The 15,789-nt window shown below is 51.1% G+C and overlaps 5 protein-coding genes across 5 annotated transcripts; 2 read left to right on the forward strand and 3 right to left on the reverse strand.

The window, feature by feature from the left end:
- Window positions 1–698: 698 nt before the first annotated feature.
- Window positions 699–1,703, reverse strand: ALTATR162_LOCUS10454 (uncharacterized protein; the record flags this gene model as incomplete). The annotated part of the gene is made up of 2 exons (XM_043318090.1): window positions 699–1,576; window positions 1,631–1,703. The coding sequence occupies 2 exons, from the start codon at window positions 1,701–1,703 to the stop codon at window positions 699–701; spliced, it is 951 nt and encodes a 316-aa protein (XP_043174025.1).
- A 528-nt stretch (window positions 1,704–2,231) lies between these two features.
- On the forward strand, window positions 2,232–7,720 carry ALTATR162_LOCUS10455 (uncharacterized protein; the record flags this gene model as incomplete). The annotated part of the gene is made up of 7 exons (XM_043318091.1): window positions 2,232–2,537; window positions 2,592–2,868; window positions 2,928–3,062; window positions 3,115–3,848; window positions 3,910–4,000; window positions 6,527–6,604; window positions 6,657–7,720. 7 exons carry the CDS (start codon window positions 2,232–2,234, stop codon window positions 7,718–7,720), a joined length of 2,685 nt encoding a protein of 894 aa, XP_043174026.1.
- Window positions 7,721–9,211: 1,491 nt separating this feature from the next.
- On the reverse strand, window positions 9,212–10,451 carry ALTATR162_LOCUS10456 (uncharacterized protein; the record flags this gene model as incomplete). The annotated part of the gene is made up of 3 exons (XM_043318092.1): window positions 9,212–9,695; window positions 9,766–10,250; window positions 10,302–10,451. 3 exons carry the CDS (start codon window positions 10,449–10,451, stop codon window positions 9,212–9,214), a joined length of 1,119 nt encoding a protein of 372 aa, XP_043174027.1.
- Window positions 10,452–11,740: 1,289 nt separating this feature from the next.
- On the reverse strand, window positions 11,741–13,691 carry ALTATR162_LOCUS10457 (uncharacterized protein; the record flags this gene model as incomplete). Its single annotated transcript, XM_043318093.1, has 5 exons — window positions 11,741–12,303; window positions 12,353–13,371; window positions 13,422–13,521; window positions 13,575–13,619; window positions 13,670–13,691. The coding sequence occupies 5 exons, from the start codon at window positions 13,689–13,691 to the stop codon at window positions 11,741–11,743; spliced, it is 1,749 nt and encodes a 582-aa protein (XP_043174028.1).
- Window positions 13,692–14,019: 328 nt separating this feature from the next.
- Window positions 14,020–15,504, forward strand: ALTATR162_LOCUS10458 (uncharacterized protein; the record flags this gene model as incomplete). The annotated part of the gene is made up of 1 exon (XM_043318094.1): window positions 14,020–15,504. The coding sequence occupies one exon, from the start codon at window positions 14,020–14,022 to the stop codon at window positions 15,502–15,504; it is 1,485 nt and encodes a 494-aa protein (XP_043174029.1).
- Window positions 15,505–15,789: the final 285 nt, after the last annotated feature.

Raw genomic sequence — 15,789 nt, forward strand, 5'->3', positions numbered from 1 at the left:
AAGCAGCAGGACCGCGAAGCAAAAGGCTGCCGTAATGATACACACGTTTTGCAACCCCATATCCTTGGTCCATGGTGTGACCGCGAAAAGAATAACGACTGCGAACAAATTTCGGACGAAGACGATACCTATCATGACGTCCCCGAGGATCTGAACATGTGCAAGTCAGCAATTGTTGTGCATTCAAGAAGCGCAACGTTGCCAGCTTACCTCTTGATAGCAATCTGTCACATACGCAAGGGCAATGCCGCTAGCCAAGACGAATGTGAAGCCGAACAAGCCGAATCCCACGGCTAACACTATCCAATGCACGCCCTGATGGTACGGTTAGTGTCGGACAATAACCATCGAAACCTCTGAACATACTCTCACCAAAGCCAGCCCGAACATTAGAATACCCGCTGGAAGCAGCACTGCCGAAGCAAGAGCAAGCCACAGTCGCATTTCTGGTTCGTATATTCCTCGATTTCGTCTGGCAAACCACATGATCGACCTGTCATTCAGGAAACCGCCGACGAAAAAACCCAAGAACGAGCCAGTGAAAGGGGCAATGTTCATGAGTCCTACTCCAGATGGCCCGAAGCTGTACGGCGGTTGCAGCAGATAAACCGCCTGTAGCGAAGACATCAGTGCCAAGCACGCAAGTACCGTACCATAGGTGAGAGCGGCGTAGCCGACCGCGGGGAAAGTGAGCAACACTACAACTGGTTGGTAGAAATGGTGGCCGATCGGTTGTTTGAAGGAGTGAAGAGGGCCAAGCGCTGGCGATACGTTTTCCGTGGCAAGTTCGTGTCGATTCTAGATTGCACTCGCTCCATGCTACTGTGTATGGCGTCCCCTTTGACGTCTGCAACTTTCTGCGACTCCGAGTTGGCATGAATGGTGCTCGGTCCATGTGAGCCAGAAACACCATGGGTTACACTGCGACCGTTGAGAACTGGCACATACTTCGACTCTTCGAAGAAGAATAAGACGAGCGCGAGATTCAACGACAAGAAGATTGTGCACCACCACCAAATCCACCTCCAACCCTGGGATTCCACCACGAATCCGGAGGCTACTGGTCCGAGGGATGCACCCACGGATGTGAAAATGAGGTACCATGCGTTCATGGTTCCATGTTGGTGCACAAAGTACAGATCGGCAATGGTGATTTGTACAACAGCCTCGCTGATGGCACCTCCTAGTCCAGCAAGAAAGTTGCTGCCCATCCAGTCACCGTACGTCCTGGTCTTGGCCTGCCAAATCACCGAGCTCAATTGCAGTGCTGAGCTGATAAGGTATAGTGGCCGTCGCCCAAACTTGTGTACGAATGGCATGAAGATCATACAGCCGACCGCGAGTCCAGCACAAGACATAGCGGCTCCGTTATTCAGCTGGTCGACAGTGAAGTATAGTTCACGCATCAGGGACCCCCAGGATGTCGAGCCTGTCTGCAGCTGTACGAATGTCCAAAGCACAAAAAAACCGACTAGGCCAAAATTGATGGATTTTCGTAGTTTGCTCCAGTTTAAGGGATCGTCTGGATCAGAGCTTGGTACAGGTTGAAGGATGACATCTGACGCGGGTGTTGTCACTAGACGTTGGCTGTCAGGATGCGATCTTACTAGCAATAAGTGCTAAGCCTTACTATCCTCCAACCGGATGGTACCAGGCGCCCAGAAGTTTTCACCCTCCCCTCTCTGGGAGTTCGTGTCGGCCATCGTCGCTGAGGGATAAGGATCACAATGAATACACTACAAGCTGCTATCCACCCCAAGCATACAGCTTGTAGGATGAGTATTGACCCTTATCATTTCCCAGGCTTTCTTGCGTATATATATCGAATCGAATCCTCAGGCGGTCTTATTCCGTTCTGTGCCGTCCCCGCAACTCTATCCTGAACCCCGGAATACATGTTTCCGCTAACGAACGGGCCTAATCGAACGAATTGTGTAGCGAACAATCCCCCGGCTTGGCGTTGGCGGCTGTGGGGTAGCAATGCGCTAACGACTGCCGCTCAGACACGAAACGAGAGTACGTACTGACCGGCAAGATAACAACACCGTATCACGTTATCTTGTAAACGGAATCGAGACCACACTTTCGTCAGCCGAGGCTACATTCTACGGCAGCCGAGGGTACTACTAATATACATATTCAAGAAGGTGCCGATGCTCATCGTTGGTACCATTGCGTCTGCCCAGCCGTAGTCCAACCAACAACTCGCAGATTCCACTCATCACTCGAACATGGCTATCACTGCATGGGAAAGCAAAGTTGCTGCCAAACAACAAGCTGGCCGTGACAAGATACCAAAAGAATGGCTTCTTCCGGCATCCGTCATGAACTTGCTTCGAGTACCGCTTCCAGAGCATCCAAATCGCATAATCGAGATGGACATCCCGCGGCAATCGGGAATTTTGAGTGAGAAAGAGCTGAATATAACGGAGAAGTACACCGTCGAAGAACTGTTGGAACAGTTGAGGAAGGGTGTTTTATCGTCGCTAGAAGTTACGATAGCTTTCTCCAAGAGAGCAGCCATGGCGCAGCAACTGGTTCGTTTGAGTTCTTTCCAGAATGCCAACGAGTTGACTGACACAGTATCCTAGCTCTCTTGCCTTACAGAGACATACTTTCCTGAAGCACAAGACCGAGCACGCTTCCTCGACAGTGAAAGAGCTGCGGGCCGTCTCGTTGGTCCCCTTCATGGCTTGCCTATAAGTGTCAAAGACGGTTTCCAGATCGCCGGAACAGCGGCAACTATCGGCTTTGTCTCTTTCCTGGATCATGCATTATCGGAGAAGAACTCACCGCTTGTGGAGATCCTGCTGGAGCTTGGTGCAGTTGTATATGTCAAGACTAACATTCCGCAGACCCTGATGGCAAGTACACTATCTTATCGTGACCTTGAGAGGGATCATACACTAATGTTGCATAGACGGCAGACTCACATAACAACATCTTCGGGCGGACGTTGAACCCTCATAATACTGCTTTGACGGCGGGAGGCTCTAGTGGAGGCGAAGGAGCGCTCATTGCATTCCGAGGATCTCCTCTTGGTATCGGAACAGACATTGCAGGTTAGTACATATCTTTGAGTTTGTAGCTATCACCCTCACTGACCAAAACCAGGCTCTATCCGTATACCGTCCCTCTGCTGTGGCACGTATGGATTCAAGCCTTCTACAGCGCGTATTCCATTTGGTGGCCAGCCTTCTCCTGTGCGAGATGGCATGTCCTTCTTCGAGCCATCCGCTGGCCCGTTGGCAAACGACATACAAGCACTGCGTATCCTATGTCGGTCAGTCTTGTCAACGAGACCGGCCATGTACGACGCCACCGCTCTCGACGTCCCTTGGAGAGACCTGGAAGTACCGCCGAGCGCGCCGAAATTGAGACTCGGTCTTTTGACCGAAGACTCAGCCTTCCCGTTGCACCCACCGGTTAAAAGAGCACTGGCTCAAGCGGTCAGAGCACTAGAAGCCAAGGGTCACCAGGTTGTTCCTATATCGCCGTTGCGCGCACAAGTCTCCAATGCGCTGGCTCTCGGGTTTGCCTATTTTGGGCTTGATGAGCCCCCAGCGCATATAGCCGCTAGTGGTGAGCCTCTTGTACCGTCTGTGATTCAGGCTATGCAGACATTTGGCAGCTTCAAGTGCGATTTTCTGGCCGACTGCGAAGGTCTACAGGGCATACCAAGGGTGGCAGCACTTAATGTGAAGAGAGAGTCTATCGCGGATGAGTGGAGGAAGGTATGGAGGGACGAGAGACTGGATGCGGTAATCGGACCGGCGGCGCAGAACACTGCGGTTGCGCATGACACGTACGGATTACCGCCGTATACGTTGCTGCTAAACGTACTGGATGTAAGTTGTAGTCAAGCATCCGAAAATGCTAAGAAAGGAATATTGCTAACGGCCGTGCCAGTATCCCGCATGCATCATACCTTTCGGCAAAGCATCGAGTGCTCTTGACGCCGAGCACTTCACCATGGGCTCTGACCAAGTAGGTCCAAGCTGTAAGTTGTCATCTCCTGACTTTACATACTGTTGTTGAGATACAGGCTAATGTGTGCTGCGCACAGACGATCCCAAGGTCGTAGACGGCGCACCGACTTCGATACAAGTCTTCACGAATAGGATGCGCGATGAAGAATGTCTGCAGGTGGCCACTATTGTCAATGAGTGCTTGAGGACTGTGTAGGCTGGATAGCGCGTTAGCACCTGATCAAACGCACTTGAGCATTCTTCAGATCCACAATCGTTAACCTTTCAATCGAGAAGTACCAGTCTGACGAGAAGGCGGTGAGTGCACAGAAGCAGTAGCTTTCCTCTTGCATTGCTCTCGCATGCTGTAGGCGGTATATGCCGTGTCAACCGGTTGCCCGACCTGCTGTAGCGCCGCCTCCTTCTTCTTAGTAACTAGGCGAACTGTAATGTTCTTCCAAAAACCGCAGCGCGAATACTTTCGCTATTGCTAGCGCGGCTCAGTCCTCATCCCGATATTGAAGATAATGAGCGTCGTCCATGTCGTCTAACACGAGATGCCATTGCTGCTTGTAGTTCTGGAGCTGATAGTGCATCAGCTTGATGGTACTCGCCTGCGCTCCTCACGGTCTAGCGATCTGGACCTGGTCGGGCGATGTCGTGGTAGCTTCGCTTAGACTGGGCGATGTTGCTGGCATGCATCTCAAACACAAAGTTCGAGCACGACTTGTCGTGCATCGTATAATCATGCTCGATGACGAGCTGCATTTTGCTTTTCTGTAGTGAGTATGTAACGTTGGCCAAGTAGCTTTCCGTTCACCTCATGCCGCTAGGGGACATGAGCGCAGCCCGCGAGTCCAGGAGTCTGGCGCAGCGTATAGTTAGCTCAACGGGTCGAGTGTTGTGCCCCGATTGGCAAAGTCTTTGTCCTGAGCAAAGAGTCCAAGAATTGACAAGTGTGGTGGGGTTTTTGCGGGATTTTTGCGGGATTTTTGCGGGGTTTTAGCGCTGCTTAGGAGCTAAAGATCTCGGATAGTCCCGCAACTCAACGGGCGGTGGATAGATAGCAGTGCTCACTAGGCGGTTGGAAAGGCCGTTGTTGTAACAGTTCTGTGGTGTGATAATCAGCGCTGCCGTATGCGGCGCAGTCTCGGCTGAGTTTCAGTCTGGAGTATTTGCATACGCTCTTGTACCGATTGACTTTTACTTAGTCTCTGCTAGGCGACTCCTATTGATGGAAACCCTGTGTACCACACTGGCGCTTGGCGACTCACGTGTAGGTTATGTTAAATTCTATACATCCATACGCGAAACCCGATACTGATACCATACTTTGTGTCTGCCCACGATAACATTGCAGAAACGGGTTACAACACACGTGATGCTTCTCGTGGACTACTCTCGTAGGCTAAGATTTGGAAAGGGAAAAGGGCCCATACCACGTCTTACATGCGTCGTACGACATTTTGAATTGTAGCAGAGAAGCCACATCACTTAGACGGCACCTGCAATTCGGTGAATGCAAATGTGTTTAGGATTCAAGATCACTCCACACCCGCACTGTATGCTTTTCTAGAGGCTTGTTAGGGTCTAGTAGATGTTTGCGGGGAACGGTCCGATCATCAGGCCGCATAATCGGTAACTGGCTGACCCATGCTGCTTCTACACATCATCTACATAGGCGTTTTGATACACCTACTAGCTGTGAATACCAAGCGGGTACATCTCTCACTCACATTGAGAGCTTCGTCGGAGGCGTCTTACGACGCTGCTTAGTGAGGTACGGGACTGCACGTATTACTCGTTCGTATAAACAAGCTACTGGGTGTAGTAGACTCCTCTGATGTGGCAAGCGCTGATTTGATACCCTAGTTTACATAGAACGCCTATGTAAACTAATAAGGGCCGGTCCTTTCCGCATGGTTTGGCACACCTAGCGCCTAGCTAAGCCTTGGCCTTCAAAAGCAATGAAGTCGCAGGTATTGATGCGCATTTTTTGGTATCATCAGGTGATGGGTGCAGGAACATGGAAGATCTTCGTAGCCATTATGCATACGACCATGTTCACGTAATGGCAACTGCAAAGGTGACTGCGTGTCAGACGACAAGATCATCTGCCATGGAACAAAACTCGATCATGCAAGTTTTATTTTGATGATGCTTAGGCTAGCAACACCTTAGTCTTGGGGCTCTCACCTGTATGAACCTCATCGAATGTGTAAGAATGATCAGAGATACAAATCTTGACAAGTGACATAAGACTGGCATGATACAGATGTATCAACTTCTTTTTTCCTTGGAATGCTACCAACATCTCTGGCTGCTATCCACGCAATCCTTTGATAGTTTCATAATCCACAAAGCTAAATGAGCTTAGCATGATGCATATGTACAATACTTTTGTTTTCTCGGAGTGTTCCCATTGCCTCCAGTCGCTATCAACCCCATTTTCTATTTTCGTCAACGCTAAGAAGATAGGTCAGACCTAGAACTGAAACAAGGAAAGGCACATCGACTTCTTGAATAGCTCCATGACAATATAAATACATCCAGTTCAGGCACTGTGGAAAGATACAGCCTGCTTCTTGTGACTTCACATCATCATTACCAGTTTACCTTTCTTCTACCACTCCGAAGTCAGTATTCCCTTGATGACGCCTGATACAAATCTGATTTTAATACACTTAGACCTCGAACAACACTCAAACATGGGCTCTACATCCATTGCTATGCGTCCCTGGATCTCTGTTGAATCCTGGGGCCCAGACCGCCTTGATGTCGTTGGGATCGGTATGGATGACCAGATGTACCGCAAGAGGTTCGACAGAGGCGACGGTGGCTGGAAGCCTAGCGTTGATGCTGCATGGGAGCCACTAAGTGGCAAGTTCAAGCAGATCCCCGCGGCCATTTCCTGGAGTTTCGGTCGACTTGACATTTTTGGCATCGGTCTCAACAACCAGATGTACTACAAGGCGTGGGGAAACAACAGGAAGACAGGAGGTTCTTGGATTGTTAGCGACTGGCAGTCCATAGAAGGTGGGTTCAAGAGCCCACCGGTACCTGTCTCCTGGGGCAATGGACGAATCGACCTCTTTGGCATCGGCATGGACGATCAGATGTATCGCAAGGTTTATGGGGGACAGTGGAGCCCGGGAGGCTGGGAACCACTAACTGGCAAGTTCAAGAGCCCTCCGGCAGCGGTGTCATGGGGTAGTGATCGACTCGACGTCTTTGGGATTGGTTTGGACGACCAGATGTACCACAGGGCATGGGAAAGTAAAGCATGGACTACTTCAAGTTGGACTCCGATGACTGGCAAATTCAAAAGCCAACCCATCGTTGTATCGTGGGGCCAAGGCAGACTTGACGTCTTTGGGATTGGGATGGATGACCAGATGTACCACAAAGCGTACAATGGAACAAACTGGGTGACCAAAGAGTGGAAGGGAATCAATGGCAAGTTCAAGAGCGTCCCGTCAGCGGTCTCATGGGGTCAGGGCCGCATCGACGTTTTCGGCATTGGACTAGATGACCAAATGTACCACAAGGCATACGACAATGGTGGCTGGGTGGGTGACTGGAAGGGAATCGGTGGTAAATTTAAAAGCGCTCCAGCAGCTGTCTCGTGGGGCAAGGGACGAATCGACGTTTTCGGTATCGGAATGGACGATGGAGTTTGGCAGCAATACTACTCGAACAACGCCTGGGCTTCGAAGTGGGGAGGTTTGGGTGGAAAGTTCAAGACGTTCTAGGCGTCCTAGGACTGTGCAGACCTTTCGGGTCCTTTTGGATCTTCAGTATAGGATCACAAGCTCAGCACAGGTTCTTCTGGTTCAACATTGGTAGAATCTTGCCAGCGGTGAGCTTGATTATGTAGTCGCAGAGCAATCACAGTTCTTCGCTTTAGATTACAATCTATATTTGATCAACCGTCGTCGTGAATGCGAGCAAGATGTGCAATTTTAAGGATTTTATCAATGATCAATCACAGCGACAAGGACACTCGGTATAGAAAGACCACATACCAATATTCCAGGTGAAGAAACTTGATGCATGACTAGAAGGCTCTAGACATCTAACAACTACAGGCTTGTTACTTCGACCGGACTCTATTCTGAAAACTAGCTGTCAAAGTTGGCTGACCGGGTCGATGATTTCACCTGGAGCCTACGTCAACGTGGTACCGGGCTCAGCGAAAGTCGCATGAGAACCAATTCAGGCTTCGGGCGCATCCGCGCGGCATAGAAGGGCGACAGGGCGGATACTTTCGTCGTTCGAGTCGGCGTTACGATATTCTAAAGGAAGGAATTGCTTTTGTTTCACTCACCACCAAAATCTATCTTTGGGACGATGATGGCGATGCGGCTACGATTAGATGGATAATGGGGCCAAACGACGTGGACGTTTGGTAGTATTACTGAGGATCGTATGATGCCTTAGGTGACGACCGATCGATGTATCGGAGTCGATTTCGCGCATCAGTAGTGGTAAACCAGGTTGCAGATAGCAGGTGGTGTCATAATTTAGTGATGCAGCAAATAATCTAGCCTCTTCCTTCTGGTGCAATCATAGGGTGCCTTTACCAGCTTTGCTTACGGGCCCGACGCTGTTGTGCTTGCATCACAGCAAGAGGCTCATCGCAGATGTTAAAGTATCGTCCTTTACGGCGCGGGTAGTAGCAGCATGTGTCATTCAAGGTGGACACAGTGTGGCATCACGATATGAGGGTATGCGTATGGTCCAGTGGCCGCGAGCGACAGGCCGAGGCAAATCTGATGCCCCTGTATCCAAGCCGAGTTCCACCGGCCAAGCCCCTCGGCCCGCCACGTGGAAGAGGGTCAGTTCATGCCAAACGCTAACTAAACAAGACCGCGACCTTCACGACCGGGTTAGACTGACTGACTGCGTTTCGTACCTTGTTATAGAACACACTATCAATCGATGTTCAGACACATGCAACACTACCTACGCGGGCAGCCAGAGAGTCATCCACATTGAGCATATTGGATGTGCCGAAGCTATCTACGACATGTCGGCCACGACAAGACACAAATATATTCACATAGATTCACGTCTTCTTGGACATAAAACCATCTATGGTTGTGTCGGAATCTCGTCGCTTGTACTGCAGAACCTGAGGGTGGGTAGCTCAGACACACTTATGCTTGGTGGGCGATTTAGGTGCTCCCAATCTATACAAATAAACAATGTCTTGTTTGCCAAAAGTATCATTAATAGCTTCATCAGCGGGCTATACCCAGAAACGATCTAGCTTTGTGATCAGACCGAGCATCGCTCTCAAACGTCACCGTAACGGTGTTTGTCTGCATGATGTGATCGTCCTCGTATGCCGTCAAGCGGCGAACTCTTCCCATCTCTTCGTCGTCTAATATACCCCTCTGACTCGAGTCATCTCCATTGTCCTCGATCACAGTCCACCGGCCCTCTTTTCCTTTTTCCATCGCGTGCACGGTCGTGGTAGTTGTAGAGTGTTGACTTTGGTTTAATCTTGACAGCGGTACGCTTTTGTTTGTTCGGGTATGCGAGCGTGAATAAGAAGATATGGTTTCCTTGAAGAACACACGGAGGACAGGAATGGAAGCGGCAATAATGGCGGTTGCTGTCTCGACGGCAGTCCAGATTGTGAGCTCCTTGCCGTTGTATGAGAAGTCTTTCTGGCCAAGTTGAATGACATACACCCCCTTCACGATTGCGCAAACACCAGATCTGGGAACTCATGTTAGTATTACTTCGAAACAATCTCTCTGGTGAGCAGGGTCGGTACGAAGGCACTTACAATACACCCATGCTCATAGCAATGCCCACTCCAATCTTCTCGCGGAGCTTCAGCTGTAATCCCCATATCAGATACCATGGTAAAAGCGCGAGCGCAAAATCCGCCGCAGCGCACCACGCAGCATTGAAAATACCATAGTTCACGGAGCGAGTGGGATCCCAGCAGGTCCCTGGAATAGTGTCGTTCCAGGCCTTCTCCATCGGGTGGCACCGAACCCATGTAGCCAGCGCACTTGGCAGCATTATGAGAAAGAGAGTCACGATGCAGAACCATACGAACCAGCGCAGGTAGCTTGTCGTGAGGCGGAGTAGCGTGACGCCAAAGGATATCTTCGAAAATGTGGATGCGAAACAAGATATCGACGCGGCAACGGACATGCCGAGGGAGATAGTGGTAAGGTACTTGACTGGAATATCTTCCATTCGCTTTCCGAACCCCAACTGCTGTCCTGCTTGGGTGATGGCGGCCTGGGCAAGTAGAAGGGCCTGTTCACACAATGTTAGCCCAATCGGGTTTATCATACGATGTAAACTAACCCATGAAATGGTCAAGATGTGATCATCCCACCAAAGACCTTGTCTGCGACTCGTCTTCGCATACAGCCTCACAGCCAAAAAACCACCACTCAATACCGTCAACATCCATGTTACGCCAGCAATTACAGGGCCATTATCCGGTACACCCATTTCTGTGCGCTCAGTCTGGAGGACCCCAGTCTTTATCAACCAAAGTGAGTATGCGCTCATGCGTGATGAGCATCCATGTGAAGATAGAAGAAACAAGCAAAGATAGGCGGCCGTGGGTTGCGGGGGATGAAAACCATGAAGCAGTATCAGCCCAGACACTTTGGACACGGTCCCAACCATACCCAAGCCGGCGGTACATTATCTCGGCATTCGCCGAATTCTGTGGCGGAAAGGAAATGTGGTAGTTATGGGATGCTGGATTGTCCACTCGACACGCGACGTGGTGCGTTTGGAATTGGTACACTAGAAGCATGTCCTCGGGAAGTGGAGTCAGATCAGGCTAGCGTGGCGTAAACACTACATGTTTTCCTCGTGTCTTGCAATCGGTTGGAATGCATCATTCGGGCATTAAGCCTGTCCGAGGAGGCGGCACCGTTAGCAGAATATCCGGCAGTGAAATGGAGCCGAGTGATGAAGCAGGGACGAAAATGCTCGAGGGAACGCGATCGCCCAACATGGTGAACAAGGATATTCCTTCCAAGTACCTGGCTCCCGGAGATGACGAGGCGGCAGGTAGCTGTTGCAACCTGATGGACGGAGTTGAATTGTTAACATGGAGCGGCGGGCGCCCCATGCAGATGTGCGCCTAGGGGGTCTCAGATCAAGCGGGATGCGCGATCGCTTGTGCGATTTGTCGGACCGATCTGTGCAACCGACTGATCTCACATTCTAGACCGTTAGCCTCTTTTTCAACAATCGCATGCGTATGTGCAATGCGGCGATCGCACAATGGCTGTCAATTCGATGGCATTTCGGCAGTTCAGAGTAGACTTTCGGTGACAGAAGCTTTCAAAACACCGGGTGCAGAAGTTCTCGGGTTTCTCGTGTGTGGCGCTGGAGTGACGCGGCGTCGGCATCAAAAATCCGGCACTATCGACGGATGGCGCAGAAATAGAGTTCGCGCCACGTTGGAATGCAAGACACTCGCTAGCTTCGACACGAGGTGACAATCTCTGCAATTGCCGGTACCTGATGCTGGGCTGAACCGTTGAACTGGGCGGTATGATTTGCCCGGTCTCTTGACGTTGGGCAGAAGCGATGAACGTGCACGAAGATCTGGGTCAGCTTTGGCCGATCGCGAAGAGGTTCGGAATCGAGTCCGCACCAGCTCTTGTTACTGCATATGTATTCAGGCTATGTTGAACGGCTCAGCTCCAGACCGTTTACGTTCTCATACCTATTTCATAGACATTCCTGTAACTGGACCATTGCTTCAAGTGTACCTTGCTCTACCCCTTTCTATTGAACTGCTTCAGCTTCTCTTGCACGGCTTTCTTGACGTCGAACCCTTGCATGACGCTACCCCTCCTCTTTCTTTGCTCGATCTCTGCCTTGACTTCTGCTACTATCTCGTCAATTTCAGCTTCAGGATCGTCTGCAATACCCAGGAGAGGCATCTTAGCATGGCTAGTAACGCTATCTGCCGAGTTGGTCCTCGCTAGCCTTTCTCTTCGGATCTCTTCGCGTGCTGCCTTCTTGATCGCAGGATCGCTGTAGGGGTTTGCTGCGGCTGACGGCGTACGAGCCGACTGACGTTGAACGAGCTGCTTTCGGAAGGGGAACGATCTCGAGAAGAGTGCGAAGGATGCTGCGACACCGATCAGGGTGTAGAAGTAGACCCTTGCCCAGACCTTGATCGTGTCGGAGAAACCGAGCAAGATGAAGGGTGCAACTACATAGGCAAAGACAGTCTGCGTAAGGAAGACGGTAAATAGGTCATAGTATTTCTTGGAAGGCAAGGGCGATTTTCCATCAGGCGTCATGAACAGTGGGCGAATCAAACGGCGGCCATCTGGTACTTGTCAGCGTGCGATATGTTAGGCATATGTTAGGCGACCTACTCTTCGCGGCAGTTTGTACGAATGCTGCTAGGACAAACGCAAGGTAATAGCCAGGGTAAAAGCCATGCCAAAATGCACTGGTCACAAAAGTCGCTAGAGTAGCCCTGAAGCCAGGTTTCTGACCCTTTGGTGTCACTCGAAGATACATGTAGTTCTTCAACCAGTTATTGGTGTTGATGTTCCAAAAGCCAAGGTAAGCGCGAGCATTCTGCGCGCTCTCGATTTCGAGTGGCATGATGTTGGTGAGACGATCCCACTTGGGTCGGCCAGTCTTGGGATCAAGGCCGTTATAGCCGATTCCAGAGAGAATGCATGAACCCTCAGACAGACTCCAAACTGCATAGTACTTCATGCGAGTTGTAAGACCAAGCATATAGAGCTGCCAGACCCTACGGAAGAAGTTGTATTGCATGTACTCGCCACCAAGGAAGAAAGCTGGGTAATACCAGCTTGAGAACTTGATGAACGCTATAAGCCAGAGGGTACCGTATATTCCTTTCATGAAGGCAGGCATGCCGCTGCGAGGAATCTTACGCTTCTTGCGCGTTGGTGGCGCCTTCGATGGATCAGTGCCTGGGGGGAGTGTGAACATAGTCGTGGTGATGTATTGACTGTAGTCGGCGTAGTCAAAGGCTGGACCAGCCATGATGGCGGGGAAGAAGAAGACGTAGCCAATGTAGTCGAGGATACTGGGCATAGTCCGGATGGCGTGGTCTCGCTGGACTTCGGTGAGTTCAGAATCAGGAAGGCGACCGTCTTGGACGTTCCAGCAGAAGGCGGTAAGCTTCATGACCAGAACCATTTGAGCTCCGGTGATGTCGAAGACAGATGGGTCGTTTACGGCTTGTCGGTAAATGTGGTTCACTGACATGTGGCCCATAAGGAACACGAACCCGATCCATGGCATGTACGGCGAGTGGATCTTAGAAGAGATAAGGTAGGCTCCGCCAGCACTGATGAGTATGGTTCTTAGGCCAGACCATAGGTCAAAAAGTCCCACTAGGTAGAACATAGAGACGCTGGAATCATTAATACTACGCAACACCATGTCATGAATGAGTTACCTCACCCTATCACGAAGAGATTCTTCTTCCATGGATCCTTGTCAGGTATCCTTTTTAGGATAGCAGCTAAGGGATATGACAAGTAAAAAGAGAAGACGAGCTTGACTGGGCGGGGTTAGCTAAGCAGCATCTTCCATGGGCACCTTGGAAGTTCTTACGCTCATCAGCCGAGTTTCCAAGCACACCAGCCACATATTCAAAAGCTTCAAAGTAGTCAGTATACCTGGTAGTGGCTCAATTCGCTAAAACGTACGTGCGTTGATGTAGGGCAACATGATGCCAACTGTCAAGCTGACGTAAGGCCAGACTCAGGAGACAATGGCGTAGTTTAGGGGGAGGTAACAGGAGAGCAACAGCGAATTTATATGCAGAACATCGACATCATCTCGGGGGGTGAAAGTGCAAAGGACGGTGCGAGTGTGTCTGGCGTAGGAAGGGAAGAGGGAAGCCAGGATGACGTCGCGGCACCTTTACCCGAGGCCCGTGCGAGGCTGCTCAGCGCTCACTGGTCAACTTTTTCGAGACACGAGCTCCACGCGACTTCGCGAATCATCCACGAGCGCAACCACGGCGCACCTAGGATAACGGGCACAAATCGCCAAGATGAGTACGACATACAACCTCGAGCCGAACCCTACCGCCAAAGTCGTCCTCCACACGACTACCGGTGACCTGGAAATCGAGCTATTCGCGAAGCAGACGCCCATAACCTCGCGCAACTTCCTGCAGCTATGTCTCGATGGCTACTACGACAACACCGTCTTCCACCGCCTGGTCAAGGGCTTCATCGTCCAGGGAGGAGACCCGACAGGCACCGGCCAGGGCGGAGAGAGTAGCTACGATGGCGAGCCTTTCGCGGATGAGTTCCACAGTCGGCTGAAGTATACTAGGCGAGGACTGCTGGGCATGGCCAACACAGGAAAGAAGGACGACAACGGCAGCCAGTTCTTCTTCACACTGGCCGCGACGCCGGAGCTGCAGGGGAAGAACACCATGTTCGGCAGGGTGGCAGGCGACACCATCTACAACCTGATGAAGATGGCCGAGGCTGAGATACGGGACGGAAGTGAGGACCAGCCCATGTACCCGACTAAGGTCACCGGCGCTGAGATAATTATTAACCCGTTCGAGGACATGGTCAAGAGGGCGCAAGTGGCAGCGCGGACAGAACCAGAGACGAAGAAGGCTAAGAAGCCGAAGCGGAAGGCCGGCAAGAACGTGCTCAGTTTTGGTGATGATGCAGCTGAGGCTGACTCGGCTCCTGTTGCGAAGAAGCCCAAGTTTAACACCAAGCTAGTCAGTGCAGGCGAGGACAAGCCCGCGTCGAAAGCACCTGAGGACACGAGAGAGATACCCATACGCAAGCCATCGCGAAAGTCACCGCCGCCATCCCCCTCGCCCAAACTCGCACAAAAGCCGCCCCCATATCACCACCTAAGCCCAAAGCCCGCACCCCCACGAGAACTCTCGCCCGAGTCCGAAAAGCGATCGAAGCTAGACCGTGTGAACCAACAGATCGCCGATCTCAAGGCATCTATGAAGCGAAACACATCAGCCCAAGATACAGGACCGGTCAAGAAGAAGTCGTTGCTAGAGGCTATGGTGCCAACATCCACAACACGGGGACGGAAGCGAGGGGCAGGCGGCAACACTAAGGACGAACAGTCCGCGCTGGACATCCTCTCCCGATTCAAGTCGAAACTGGAATCAGCCGACTCAGCCGCAGCCCCGAAAATCGCAACACCGGCACTACCCGAGGATACGGCGAACGGCCACACCAACGAAGATAGGGGTGAAGACGACCAGGAAGACGAAGCTGCGTGTGACTTGCATTTCATAGTAGGCTGCCAGTCCTGTAAAGCCTGGGATAAGCAGGACGAAGAGGATTCAGATGACGACGCAGGGTGGATGTCGCATTCGTTGAGCTTCGCGAAAGACAGATTAGGGAAAGACCTCGAGTGGAAGCGGAAGAACGAAGAGGAGCTATTGGTCATTGATCCAAGGGAGGAGGCAAAACGGCATAAAGCTGAAGGTAAAAAGGGTAGGAAAGAACGAGATGATGCAAAGGCAAACAAGGCCAAGGTTTAATATAGTCCCGATGCACTGGATATCATCACTTTGATCAACCAGGACACATCATGTCCGAGGAAATCCTGGAGGTCCTGGACATGGAGTCTTTTCATTCGAGCACGCGATGCCAACCACCAAAATATACCAAGATCCCCAGAGTGATTTTCCGCCACTACTGTCTCGCCACATGGACAGTGTGGTCCCATAGCCTAGACTACTTGTTCTACTTGTCGTCTTCTATACATGTTTCACGTCCAACAAAATGACTTGCGCGGACCATACGCGGACCATACGCGGGTCGAC

This window comes from Alternaria atra (assembly GCF_907166805.1).
Source record: "Alternaria atra isolate CS162 genome assembly, contig: 34, whole genome shotgun sequence".
Lineage (NCBI taxonomy): Eukaryota > Fungi > Ascomycota > Dothideomycetes > Pleosporales > Pleosporaceae > Alternaria > Alternaria atra.